Consider the following 12,138-nt stretch of genomic DNA (forward strand, 5'->3'; position numbering starts at 1 on the left):
AGGGTCCCTGTCCCTTCACAAGCGCTGACAGTCCGAGAGCGGCTCTGCCCCGCGGCCGTGCTGCGGCTGCCGGAGTTGACCCCGGCTGGATGGCGACAGTGGCCTCGCTCGCGCTGTCACAGCGCTCGGGACACGAGGCCACCGCGGGTCCCCAGCCCGGGCCAGCCCCGGCCCTGGCAGCGCGATGGAGCCGCGACCCGCGGCACTGCCCGAGCCCGAGGCTCCTCCCCAGCGCCGGCGGCTCCTCCCCGGTCCCCGGGTCCCCTCCGCCCTCCCGGCACCTCCCTCCCGGTGCCGGGCCCGGCGGGGGCTCCGCGGCACCTGCGGGGCTCGGACACGCTCGGGGAGCTCCGGCTGCGGGGCTTTGGGCACCGGCGGGCACCGGGCAGGGCTGGAGCTGGGCCGGGCTCGGGCCCGATTTGGGGGCTCCCCGGGGCGACCCCGGCTCCGGCCCGGGGCTCTCGGGGCGCTGCCGCTGCTGCCGGCTCCAGCTCGGCCCGGGGCTCGGCAGCTGCGGGATCGGGGCCCGTGGCCACCCCGAGGTCCCCGAGCCTTGGCCGGTGTCACCGAGAGGGGACAAACAGGGAGCGGCGGCTCCTTCCCCGCTGCGGGGGAAGCGGTGCGGAAATGCAGCGATTGATGGTTCGGTGCCTGTCCCCAGGGCACCGAGAGAGCCCCAAAAATCCCGCAAATCCCACCAGGATCTGCTCAACAGCCCGAGCGGGACCCTCCTCGCTCCGAGCCGAACAAACCAAAACCGTTTCTCCCGGTTTAATGCAAAAGCTGCGGTTTGTGTCCGAGAAGAGGGACAAGGGTCCTGTGCCCCCGGGCACTGGGGGAGGGAACGGGGAGCACTGGGGGTACTGGGAGCACTGGGAGCACTGGGAGCACTGGAACGGGGAGCTCTGGGCAGCTCCACGTGGGACCACCCACTCGTGGCCACCTCGCGGGCAGGGTGGGCAACCACGGGAGTCGGGGGAGGGGGGACACACGGGGAGGGACCTCCAGTGTCACCAGTGTCCTCAGTATCCCCAGTGTCCCCAATATCCCCAGTATCCCCAGCACCCCCAGTGTCCCCGACCCTCTGAGCAACAAAACTCAAAGCCCGGCAGGGAGGGGCACCCCCCAAACTCCCCCAGGACCCCAAAAAGATCCCCCAGCATCCCTGCACAGCCCCCCGTGACCTTCCCAAACCCTCCAGGAGCTCCCAGTGCCACCCCAATGTTCCTCCAAGCCCACCCAGGGATGCCCCTGGGGCCCAACCAAGACCCCCCAAATTCCCCCCCCGCGACCCCCGGGACCCCCAGCCGAGGTCACGGTGGGCTCAGTTTCCCCCAGCCCAGGGGCCCTGGGTGCTGCCCCCCCCCCACTCTGGGGGCTCCCCCTTCCCCGAGTGTCACAGCTTTGGCTGCAGGTTGTCATAGATGTCACCGGGTTCCCAGGGCTGCCCACGCGGCCCCCGCAGCTCCATGTAGGTGGCCTGAGGGTCCTGCACGGGGGGGGGCCCTGTGGGAATAAGGGGGGATGTGGAAGGGGATGGGGGGTCCTGAGGGTTTGGGGAAAACCCAAACGGTGCTCAGAGCCTGCGCTCACCTTTCCTGGCGCTTCCTGGCACCTGCAAAGGAAAACCGGAGGGGTGACTTTGATTCCCCACCCACCCTCGGAACCCTGAACCACCACCGGACCCTCAGTTCCCTCCAGGTCCCCCCAGTATCCCCGATGGCCCCACAGACCCTGAACCACCCCACTGCCCCAACCCGCTGATCCCCCAGAACCCCGATCCTGGCAGGGAGGGGCCCCCTCAGAACTCCCCAAAAATCCCTGATGGGACCCCCAACATCCCTGCAGGACCCTCCAGCCCCTCCCCAGACACCCCAGGGCCCTGAGCCAAGGTCACGGGGGCTCAGCCCCTCCCCACTCAGGGGCTGTGGGGGCCACCCTCCCCTTCTCTGGGGCCTTCCCAGCGCTCTGCAGGACCCCGTCCCCCATTGTCACCCACCCGCGTGGATCCGCCAGTGCAAGGCCACAGCGAGCAGGACCAGGAACAGCAGGGACACAACGACCCCCGCAGCCACTGCAGGGAGCAGAGGGGGACGCGCTGATGTCACCGGGGTCACCCCAGAGGTTCTGCAATCCCAGTGACCTCAGGAGCTCCCCCCCCGTGCCCTGTTCCGTTTGTGTCACCGTCAGGGACAGAGGGGGGTGGCCCTGGGTCATCTGTGACCCGCGGATCTCAGACCCACGCGGGAACCCCGAGTGACCCCACCTGAGCTCCAGGGGTGTCCAGCGGCCACGGGCACTGCGGGGACACGGACAGGGCTGAGGGGGGCACACGAGGAGGGTTTCTGGGGGACAGGGATGTCCCCGGGTGGGGTCCCCGTGCCCGTCCCCGCACTCACTGCGCACCGTGACGCCGAGCCGGGCGCTGCTCTTCCGCACGGTTCCCCCCTCGGAGCGCACCTCGCAGCTGTAATTCCCCGAGTGGGAGACCCCCACGGCGGGCACCAGGAGCTGCGGGGACCCCTGCGGGCCCCCCACCGACTGCCCGTCCCGGTAGAAGCGGTACAGGAGGGGGGCTGGGGGCCGCAGGGGGCTGGGGGTGCTGAGGCAGCTGAGATTGAGGGGGGACCCCTCGGGGAGCTCGGGGGGACCCTCCAGCAGCGGCACCGTGAAGAGCTCTGGGGAGGAGAGGGGGGAGGGGGATTTGTGACCCCGAGTGGCTGGGGAGGGGCTGTGGGGGTGTCGGGGTGGCGGCTGCGGGGCGCTCACCCTGCACTGTCACTGGCACCGGCGCCGAACGGAAGGGCTGAAATATCGCCCAGCCCCAGCGGCAGGTGAAGTTGCCGCTGTGCTGCAGCTCCAGATGGGACAGGGACAGCTCGGTGCCATTGTGGAGAGTCGCCAATCTCTTCCCGTCGCGGTAGAAGGAGACGGAGTTGCGCCTCAAGTCCCGCCAGCTCCGGCAGCGCAGTGTCACCGTGTCCCCCTCCAGCAGCGCCCCCGCCGGCACCTGCAGCACCAGCGAGTCTGGGGGACAGGGGGGACCTGTCACAGCCGATGTCACCGGGAATCCCCCTTTAACCCCAATTCCATGACCGGATCCTCCCGCACTGGGATGCTCTGGGATGTCCCCAGAGCAGGGACAGGCTCTGGTCACAGCCCGGGGTGACCCACGGAGCTGAGCCCACCCTGAGCCCTCGGGGTCCCCGCGGGTGCCGGGGTGGGGACACCAAACCCCCCTCACCATTTGACACCCTCACGGGTGGGCTGTACCCACTGCCGGGTATGTGACACTGGTAGGTGCCACTCTCGGTGACAGTGAAGCTGTCGCGTCCCTCCGGCTCCCAGCGCCGCCCCTCCTTGTACCAGAGGGTGTCCCCGTCGGTCCCCGAGCCCTGGCAGGTCAGTGTCACCCGGTCCCACAGCACCGCCGGAGTCCAGGGGGGCTGCACCAGGAGCTGGGTGGCACCTGCGGGTGACAGGGGACAGCAGCCTGCCAGGGCCACCACGGGGCTGGGGACAGCGGGGCGGGGACACGGCATCCCCCGAGGACTCACCAGCGAGGAACACGGTCTGGGCTGGAAGGGAGAAGGGACAGGGCTGGGTGGGGGTGGCACCGTGGGGACAGCGGCACCGGGGGCGGGGCGTGGGGCTGTCCCCGAGCTGGCACATCCCCATGGTGTTTGTCCTCTTGTCCCTGTCCCCACATTCCTGTCCCCCTGTCCCATTCCTGTCCCCAAATCCCTCACCCCACAGCAGCAGTGCCACCTTCCCGGCCATCCCGGTGTCCCCGGCCATGGGCACTCGCTGTCACTCGCTGCCGGAGCCACCTGTCCCCTGGCTGGTGGCACTTGGGATAAAGGGGAAGGAAGCGAGGTCACGTCTCGTCCTCATGTGTCGCTGGCTCTTGGTGGGGGCAGGGTGTGGACAGGATGGGGGCAGGGTGGCCACAAGCCGGGGACGGGCTGGGGACAAGGTGGGGACAAGGCTGGGTGGCACAAGGTGGGACATGGAGCTCCCAGGAGTGGGGGGCTCAGAGGGTGTGGGGAGCCAGGGGTGGGGTCCAGGGAAATGGGGGGTCCTGGGAGAATCAGGGTCCTGGGGGAAAGGGGATTGTAGGGGGTGGAATTTTGGGGAGAGGGTTCCTTGGGAATGGGGATCCTGAGCCATGGAGACCCTGGGGAATGGCAGTTCTGGGATGGGGTCCCCGAGAGAGGGGACAGAAGGAACGGGGGTCCTTTGATAGGAGTCCCAGGGAATGGGGGTGCCAGGGCTGGGTGGGCCCTGGGTCACAGCTCCTTCATGGGAGCCTCAGATTTTGGGGTGACCCCGGGCCCAGCACAGCCCCCAAAGTGCTGCTGCTTTGGGGGAGGAACCCCAGGCAGATTCCGGGGTGCTCTGTGTCTGTGCACCCCGACTCCCAGGGGCTTTCTCCTCTCTTCATTTCCATTTCCTTCCTTTAACCCCTCAAATTCACAGCCCCCTGTTCTGCCTTGATGATCCTGGGGGGCACCTGAGCAGGGAATGGGCTGGGGGAGCCCCAGGGTTGAAGAAAAGGGGGTGAGGGGTCAGCAGGAAGGGGTGGGGAGGCTGTGGGGGATGGGGGTGTCCGGCTGTGCCCCCCAACACTTTCACTTTCTGTGAAAAGAGAAAATTTCTTTCACTTTCTTCTCCCTGTAAGAGTCACACGGGGGCGGGTTCTGTCCTGGGGGTGGCACATCCAGGGGTCCCTGTCCCCGTTCTGGGAGTGACACATCCAGGGGTCCCTGTCCCCGTTCAGGGGTGACACATCCAGGGCTCCTGTCCCTTCACAAGCGCTGACAGTCCGAGAGCGGCTCTGCCCCGCGGCCGTGCTGCGGCTGCCGGAGGTGACCCCGCCTGGATGGCGACAGTGGCCTCGCTCGCGCTGTCACAGCGCTCGGGACACGAGGCCACCGCGGGTCCCCAGCCCGGGCCAGCCCCGGCCCTGGCAGCGCGATGGAGCCGCGACCCGCGGCACTGCCCGAGCCCGAGGCTCCTCCCCAGCGCCGGCGGCTCCTCCCCGGTCCCCGGGTCCCCTCCGCCCTCCCGGCACCTCCCTCCCGGTGCCGGGCCCGGCGGGGGCTCCGTGGCACCTGCGGGGCTCGGACACGCTCGGGGAGCTCCGGCTGCGGGGCTTTGGGCACCGGCGGGCACCGGGCAGGGCTGGAGCTGGGCCGGGCTCGGGCCCGATTTGGGGGCACCCCCGGCTCCGGCCCGGGGCTCTCGGGGCGCTGCCGCTGCTGCCGGCTCCAGCTCGGCCCGGGGCTCGGCAGCTGCGGGATCGGGGCCCGTGGCCACCCCGAGGTCCCCGAGCCTTGGCCGGTGTCACCGAGAGGGGACAAACAGGGAGCGGCGGCTCCTTCCCCCCTGCGGGGGAAGCGGTGCGGAAATGCAGCGATTGATGGTTCGGTGCCTGTCCCCAGGGCACCGAGAGAGCCCCAAAAATCCCGCAAATCCCACCAGGATCTGCTCAACAACCCGAGCGGGACCCTCCTCGCTCCGAGCCGAACAAACCAAAACCGTTTCTCCCGGTTTAATGCAAAAGCTGCGGTTTGTGTCCGAGAAGAGGGACAAGGGTCCTGTGCCCCCGGGCACTGGGGGAGGGAATGGGGAGCCCTGGGGGCACTGGGAGCACTGGGAGCACTGGGAGCACTGGAACGGGGAGCTCTGGGCAGCCCCACATGGGACCCCTCACTCGTGGCCACCCCCCGGGCAGGGTGGGCAACCTCGGGAGGCTGGGGAGGGGGGACACACGGGGGGTGTCCTCCGGCAGGGACCTCCAGTGTCCCCAGTGTCCCCAGTGTCCCCAGGTCCCCCAGTGACCCCCGTTCCCCCAGTGCCCCCAGTGTCCCCCAGTGCCCCAGTGTCCCCAGTTCCCCCAGTGCCCCCCAGAGTCCCCAGTTCCCGCAGTCCCCAATGTCCCCCAGCACCCCCAGTGTCCCAAGTGACCCCAGTGCCCCCCAGTGCCCCCCAGTGCCCCCCAGTGTCCCCAGTGTTCCCCTGTGCTCCCAGTGTCCCCAGCACCCCCCAGTGTCCCCAGCACCCTCAGTGTCCCCGACCCTCTGAGCAACAAAACTCAAAGCCCAGCAGGGAGGGGCACCCCCCAAACTCCCCCAGGACCCCACAAAGATCCCCCAACATCCCTGCACAGCCCCCCCGTGACCTTCCCAAACCCTCCAGGAGCTCCCAGTGCCACCCCAATGTTCCTCCAAGCCCACCCAGGGATGCCCCTGGGGCCCAACCAAGACCCCCCCAAATTCCCCCCCGCGACCCCCGCGACCCCCAGCCGAGGTCACGGTGGGCTCAGTTTCCCCCAGCCCAGGGGCCCTGGGTGCTGCCCCCCCACTCTGGGGGCTCCCCCTTCCCCGAGTGTCACAGCTTTGGCTGCAGGTTGTCATAGATGTCACCGGGTTCCCAGGGCTGCCCACGCGGCCCCCGCAGCTCCATGTAGGTGGCCTGAGGGTCCTGCACGGGGGGGGCCCTGTGGGAATAAGGGGGGATGTGGAAGGGGACGGGGGGTCCTGAGGGTTTGGGGGAAACCCAAACGGTGCTCAGAGCCTGCGCTCACCTTTCCTGGCGCTTCCTGGCACCTGCAAAGGAAAACCGGAGGGGTGACTTTGATTCCCCACCCACCCTCGGAACCCTGAACCACCACCGGACCCTCAGTTCCCTCCAGGTCCCCCCAGTATCCCCGATGGCCCCACAAACCCTGAACCACCCCACTGCCCCAACCCGCTGACCCCCCAGAACCCCGATCCTGGCAGGGAGGGGCCCCCTCAGAACTCCCCAAAAATCCCTGATGGGACCCCCAACATCCCTGCAGGACCCTCCAGCCCCTCCCCAGACACCCCAGGGCCCTGAGCCAAGGTCACGGGGGGCTCAGCCCCTCCCCACTCAGGGGCTGTGGGGGCCACCCTCCCCTTCCCTGGGGCCCTCCCAGCGCTCTGCAGGACCCCTGTCCCCCATTGTCACCCACCCGCGTGGATCCGCCAGTGCAAGGCCACAGCGAGCAGGACCAGGAACAGCAGGGACACAACGACCCCCGCAGCCACTGCAGGGAGCAGAGGGGGACGCGCTGATGTCACCGGGGTCACCCCAGAGGTTCTGCAATCCCAGTGACCTCAGGAGCTCCCCCCCCGTGCCCTGTTCCGTTTGTGTCACTGCCAGGGACAGAGGGGGATGGCCCTGGGTCATCTGTGACCCGCGGATCTCAGACCCACGCGGGAACCCCGAGCGACCCCACCTGAGCTCCAGGGGTGTCCAGCGGCCACGGGCACTGCGGGGATACGGACAGGGCTGAGGTGGGGACACGAGGAGGGTTTCTGGGGGACAGGGATGTCCCCGGGTGGGGTCCCCGTGCCCATCCCCGCACTCACTGCGCACCGTGACGCCGAGCCGGGCGCTGCTCTTCCGCACGGTTCCCCCCTCGGAGCGCACCTCGCAGCTGTAATTCCCCGAGTGGGAGACCCCCACGGCGGGCACCAGGAGCTGCGGGGACCCCTGCGGGCCCCCCACCGACTGCCCGTCCCGGTAGAAGCGGTACAGGAGGGGGGCTGGGGGCCGCAGGGGGCTGGGGGTGCTGAGGCAGCTGAGATTGAGGGGGGACCCCTCGGGGAGCTCGGGGGGGACCCTCCAGCAGCGGCACCGTGAAGAGCTCTGGGAAGGAGATGGGGGAGGGGGATTTGTGACCCCGAGTGGCTGGGGAGGGGCTGTGGGGGTGTCGGGGTGGCGGCTGCGGGGTGCTCACCCTGCACTGTCACTGGCACCGCCGCCGAACGGAAGGGCTGAAATATCGCCCAGCCCGAGCAGCTGAAGTTGCCGCTGTGCTGCAGCTGCAGATGGGACAGGGACAGCTCGGTGCCATTCTGGAGAGTCGCCAGTTGCTCCCCATCACGGTAGAAGGACACTGAGTTGAGCGGCAAGTCCCGCCAGCTCCGGCAGCGCAGTGTCACCGTGTCCCCCTCCAGCAGCGCCCCCGCCGGCACCTGCAGCACCAGCGAGTCTGGGGACAGGGGGCACCTGTCACAGCCGATGTCACCATGAACACCTCATTGGTCCCCAATTCCAGCACGGACGTCCCCCCGCACTGGGATGCTCTGGGATGTCCCCAGAGCAGGGACAGGCTCTGGTGACACCAGGGGGTGACCCATGGAGCTGAGCCCACCCTGAGCCCTCGGGGTCCCCAGGGTGGGGACACCAAACCCCCCTCACCATTTGACACCCTCACGAGTGGGCTGTACCCACTGCCGGGTCTGTGACACCGATAGGTGCCACTCTCGGTGACAGTGAAGTTGTTGCGTCTCTCTGGCAGCCAGAGCCGCTCGTCCTTGTACCAGCGGGTGTCCCCGTCGGTCCCCGAGCCCCGGCAGGTCAGTGTCACCCGGTCCCACAGCACCGCCGGAGTCCAGGGGGGCTGCACCAGGAGCTGGGTGGTACCTGCGGGTGACAGGGGACAGCAGCCTGCCAGGGCCACCACGGGGCTGGGGACAGCGGGGCGGGGACACGGCATCCCCCGAGGACTCACCAGCGAGGAACACGGTCTGGGCTGGAAGGGAGAAGGGACAGGGCTGAGCGGGGGTGGCACCGTGGGGACAGCGGCACCGGGAGCGGGGCGTGGGGCTGTCCCCGAGCTGGCACAGGTCACCCCCCCTGCCCCACGGCCACACCCCCATGGTCCCATTGTGATGTCACCTGCCCCCATGGCCACATCTGTCGCAGCTGGCGGTGGACGGTGCTCAGGGCGAGCTCAGGCGCTCTCTATGTTCCGGTGCTGCAGTTCGCGGTTTATTCCGTGGGGTGTGGGCGAGAAGGGCTCAGCTGGGAACTGCCAGAGCGGCTCAGAGCAGGCACAGAGCGAGATAACAAAGGGGTAAAGCCAAGGCGAGGGGACAGAGAGAGATGGTGCAAGAGCCAGAGAGTGCAAGAGAGGGAAGTAAGAAAAGGAAGTAAGAGAGCAAAGTAAGAGAGCGATTTTCCCATTTACAAAACAATAAATCTCCTATGCTGAACATTCTAATTTCCACTAACCGATCTAACACAAGATACAAATTCTTTAACATTTGCATACAACCCATAGGAATCGCTACATTGCCGTGTTTTACACTTTCTTATCTCTAAACCTTATCTCGGACCCCTCCTGCCATGCCAGCAGAGGGTCTCTGCTGGATTTTTGGCATTATCTGAACAAAGCGAGAAAATCTTCAAACATCCACGTCGCTGTTCTCCAGCAACACTGCTTTCATTTCAATCTTACCTACAGTTTCTATATTCTCAGTATCTTTTGCTAAGCAATCAAACAGTGCATTCCTGTTTTTTCCTCCCCACACACATCCCCGTGGTGCTTGTCCCCATTCCTGTCCCCCTGTACCCACAGCTGCCCCAGCCCCAAGGTGACAAACACCACATTCCTGTCCACAAAGTCCCTGTCCCATTCCTGTCCCCCTGTCCCTGTCCCATTCCTGTCCCCCTGTCCCATTCCTGTCCCCAAATCCCTCACCCCACAGCAGCAGTGTCATCTTCACGGCCATCCCGGTGTCCCCGGCCATGGGCACTGGCTGTCACTCGCTGCCGGGGCCACCTGTCCCCTCGCTGGTGGCACTTGGGATAAAGGGGAAGGAAGCGAGGTCAGGTCTTATCTCACTCTGGTGGTGGCCCTTGGTGGGGGCGGGGTGGCCACAGAATGGGGACTGGGTGGGGACATGGTGGGGACACAGCAGGGACACAGGGCAGGGACACCTCCACGTCCTTCTGTCCCCCTGTCCCCTCCCCAGTGACAAAATCCCCTCCAGATGAGCAGGGCCCCGCCCCTCCCTCTCTCCCTTTTTTGGGGTGTCCCGGGGGTGGCACAGCCCGGGGGTCGTTTCCCTTTTTTTTGGGGTGTCCCGGGGGTGGCACAGCTCGGGGGGGTCGTTTCCCTTTTTGGGGTGTCCTGGGGGTGACACAGCCCAGAGGGGTCGTTTCCCTTTTTTGGGGTGTCCTGGGGGTGACACAGCCCGAAGGGTCGTTTCCCTTTTTTGGGGTGTCCCGGGGGTGACACAGCCCAGAGGGGTCGTTTCCCTTTTTTGGGGTGCCCCTGTCCTGGGGGTGGCACAGCCAGGAGGGGTCGTTTCCCTTTTTTGGGGTGTCCCGGGGGTGACACAGCCCGGGCATCGTTTCCCTTTTTTGGGGTGTCCTGGGGGTGGCACAGCCCGAGGGGTCGTTTCCCTTTTTTGGGGTGTCCCTGTCCCGGGGGTGGCACATCCAGGGGTTCCTGTCCTTGTCCAAGAGCGCTGAAACCCGAGAGCGGCAGGCAAGGCTGGATTTTGGGATTTTATTTGGGAAGCAGGGCTGGATTTTGGGATGTTTTTAGGCAGGACTGGATTTTGGGATTTTATTTGGGAAGCAGGGCTGGATTTTGGGATGTTTTTAGGCAGGGCTGGGTTTTGGGATTTTATTTGGGAAGCAGGGCTGGATTTTGGGATGTTCTTAGGTGTCTTAGTTTGGCATACCACCTTGCTGCCTTGGACTCCAGCTCGTACTGGAGCTCCAGCATGTCCGGCACGGCAGCGCTCAATGGTGGGGTGACTTCATTCAATGCACGGTAGTCCACTGTCAATCTCCATTCTCCTTTAGACTTGCGCACAGGCCAGATGGGACTGTTGAAGGGTGAGTGGGTTTTGCTCACCACCCCTTGGCACTCCAGCTTCCGGATCATCTTATGGATCGGGATCACAGCATCCCGAGTTGTCCTATATTGCCGGCGATGTACTATTGAAGTGGCAGTCGGTACCCTCTGCTCCTCTACCCTCAGGAGTCCCACGGCAATTGGATTCTTACATAGTCCGGGCAGGGTGTTTAATTGCCGGATTCTCTCCGCCATCACAGCCCCTATCCCAAATGCCCACTTGAAGCCTTTTAGTCCTTAAAATACCCGCTTCGAAGGAAATCTATTCCCAAAATACACGGGGCCTCTGGGCCAGTCACAATCGGGTATCTTTTCCACTCTCCTCCAGTTAGACTCATTTTCGCTTTCACTATGGTAAAGTCCTGTGATCCACCTGTTACACCAGCAATAGAAACGGTCTCTTTTCTAACACACCCTGATGGAAATATAGTACACTGTGCTCCAGTGTCCACTAAAGCTTCATACTCCTGTGGTTCCGATGTGCCAGGCCACCGAATTTACACGGTCCAAAACACTCGGTTTTCCCTGGCCTTACCCTGGCTAGAGGCAGGGTCTCCCTAAGCTTGTTTATCCTTTTTGACGGAGGCATAGGTCTTAGAAGTTCCTTCAAGTGAATCGGACATGTCGTCATCATCCTCCTCATACGTGGCACTGTGATTCCGGGCGACTGGAGCTGCTCTCTTTCTGATGGAACCTTCTTGTTGAGCCTTGTCTTCTTTCAAATCACGCACTCATAGTGCCAGAACAGCTGTGGGCTTTCCATCCCACCTCTTCATGTTTTCTCCGCAGTCACGCAAGAAAAACCACAACTCCGCACGTGGGGTGTACCTTCTCTCCTCAGCAGAGGAGCATCTGCGTTGACTGCCAGGACGTCCGATTTGCACAGCTGAGATTTGGAGGAGATCCTCCTTGATTTCCTCTCTCAGCTTCTTATGGTTTTCCTCCAACTTATCCTCCAAGTTCTGTAAACGTGTTTCAACGGCTGCAATCCTGGCATGCGTTGGGCCATGCACAGCATCAGCGTACGCCCGAAGCTTCTTTGCCATATCAAGCACCGTCTCGTATATGTCTTCTTGTTTCATGATTGCAAGAGCTGAGGCATATTCAGATGGTCCAAGCCTCACAGCTTCCTCCACATAATCGGTGTGCATGGTACCAGATCTGGATTTCTAGTTGTTACGTTATCTGAGAAAATAATTTCTGTCACCGCCATCTCTCTCAAACGTTGGACTCCCTGCTCGATGGTTTTCCATCTGGACTGCTGCATGTACAGGTCATCAGCGCAGAGATATCTTTGTTCCACACTGTCTAATACACGTGACCAGAGGCTCTGAGGATTAGCTCCCCTCATCATACCTTGATCGATGACTGGATCTTGAGACAGGGATCCCAAATGTCTCGCTTCCGTGCCATCCAGGATGGTTGCCTCACCTGCTGCATCCCAAAGCCGGACC

General features: G+C 64.6%; 2 protein-coding genes across 3 annotated transcripts; both read right to left on the minus strand.

The window, feature by feature from the left end:
• Positions 1-755: 755 nt before the first annotated feature.
• Positions 756-4,651, minus strand: LOC130262796 (Fc receptor-like protein 3). 2 transcript variants are annotated; one of them, XM_056510267.1, is made up of 9 exons: positions 3,750-4,647; positions 3,558-3,578; positions 3,245-3,469; positions 2,770-3,027; positions 2,400-2,678; positions 2,267-2,299; positions 2,000-2,074; positions 1,594-1,615; positions 756-1,506 (listed from the first exon to the last, which is right to left on the minus strand). In XM_056510267.1, exons 1-9 carry the CDS (start codon positions 3,796-3,798, stop codon positions 1,428-1,430), a joined length of 1,041 nt encoding a protein of 346 aa, XP_056366242.1. In that variant the 5' UTR covers positions 3,799-4,647; the 3' UTR covers positions 756-1,427. The 2 variants fall into 2 exon arrangements, with proteins under 2 accessions (XP_056366242.1, XP_056366241.1); XM_056510266.1 differs by having other exon boundaries at positions 1,359-1,506; positions 2,267-2,319; positions 3,750-4,651.
• Positions 4,652-6,324: 1,673 nt separating this feature from the next.
• Positions 6,325-9,709, minus strand: LOC130262804 (Fc receptor-like B). Its single transcript, XM_056510281.1, has 10 exons — positions 9,518-9,709; positions 8,713-8,845; positions 8,546-8,566; positions 8,233-8,457; positions 7,769-8,023; positions 7,398-7,677; positions 7,265-7,297; positions 6,998-7,072; positions 6,590-6,611; positions 6,325-6,502 (listed from the first exon to the last, which is right to left on the minus strand). The coding sequence occupies exons 2-10, from the start codon at positions 8,720-8,722 to the stop codon at positions 6,425-6,427; spliced, it is 999 nt and encodes a 332-aa protein (XP_056366256.1). The 5' UTR covers positions 8,723-8,845; positions 9,518-9,709; the 3' UTR covers positions 6,325-6,424.
• Between the last annotated feature and the right edge of the window lie 2,429 nt (positions 9,710-12,138).

The sequence above is a fragment of the Oenanthe melanoleuca genome, chromosome 25 (assembly GCF_029582105.1).
Source record: "Oenanthe melanoleuca isolate GR-GAL-2019-014 chromosome 25, OMel1.0, whole genome shotgun sequence".
In the NCBI taxonomy this organism is placed as follows: domain Eukaryota; kingdom Metazoa; phylum Chordata; class Aves; order Passeriformes; family Muscicapidae; genus Oenanthe; species Oenanthe melanoleuca.

What these genes read in the sequence shown, in the direction of transcription:
- LOC130262796 (XM_056510266.1), bottom strand. Translation starts at nt 3,798, where the DNA reads ATGGCCGGGGACACCGGGATGGCCGGGAAGGTGGCACTGCTGCTGTGG. An exon ending in TGGACACCCCTGGAGCTCAG is followed by an intron (nt 2,075 to 2,266) that starts GTGGGGTCACTC and finishes TGCTCCCTGCAG; the next exon opens with TGGCTGCGGGGGTCGTTGTG. An exon ending in GCCAGGAAGCGCCAGGAAAG is followed by an intron (nt 1,507 to 1,593) that starts GTGAGCGCAGGC and finishes TTATTCCCACAG; the next exon opens with GGCCCCCCCCCGTGCAGGAC.
- LOC130262804 (XM_056510281.1), bottom strand. An exon ending in ACTCGTGAGGGTGTCAAATG is followed by an intron (nt 8,024 to 8,232) that starts GTGAGGGGGGTT and finishes CCCTGTCCCCAG; the next exon opens with ACTCGCTGGTGCTGCAGGTG. An exon ending in GCTCGGCGTCACGGTGCGCA is followed by an intron (nt 7,298 to 7,397) that starts GTGAGTGCGGGG and finishes GTATCCCCGCAG; the next exon opens with TGCCCGTGGCCGCTGGACAC.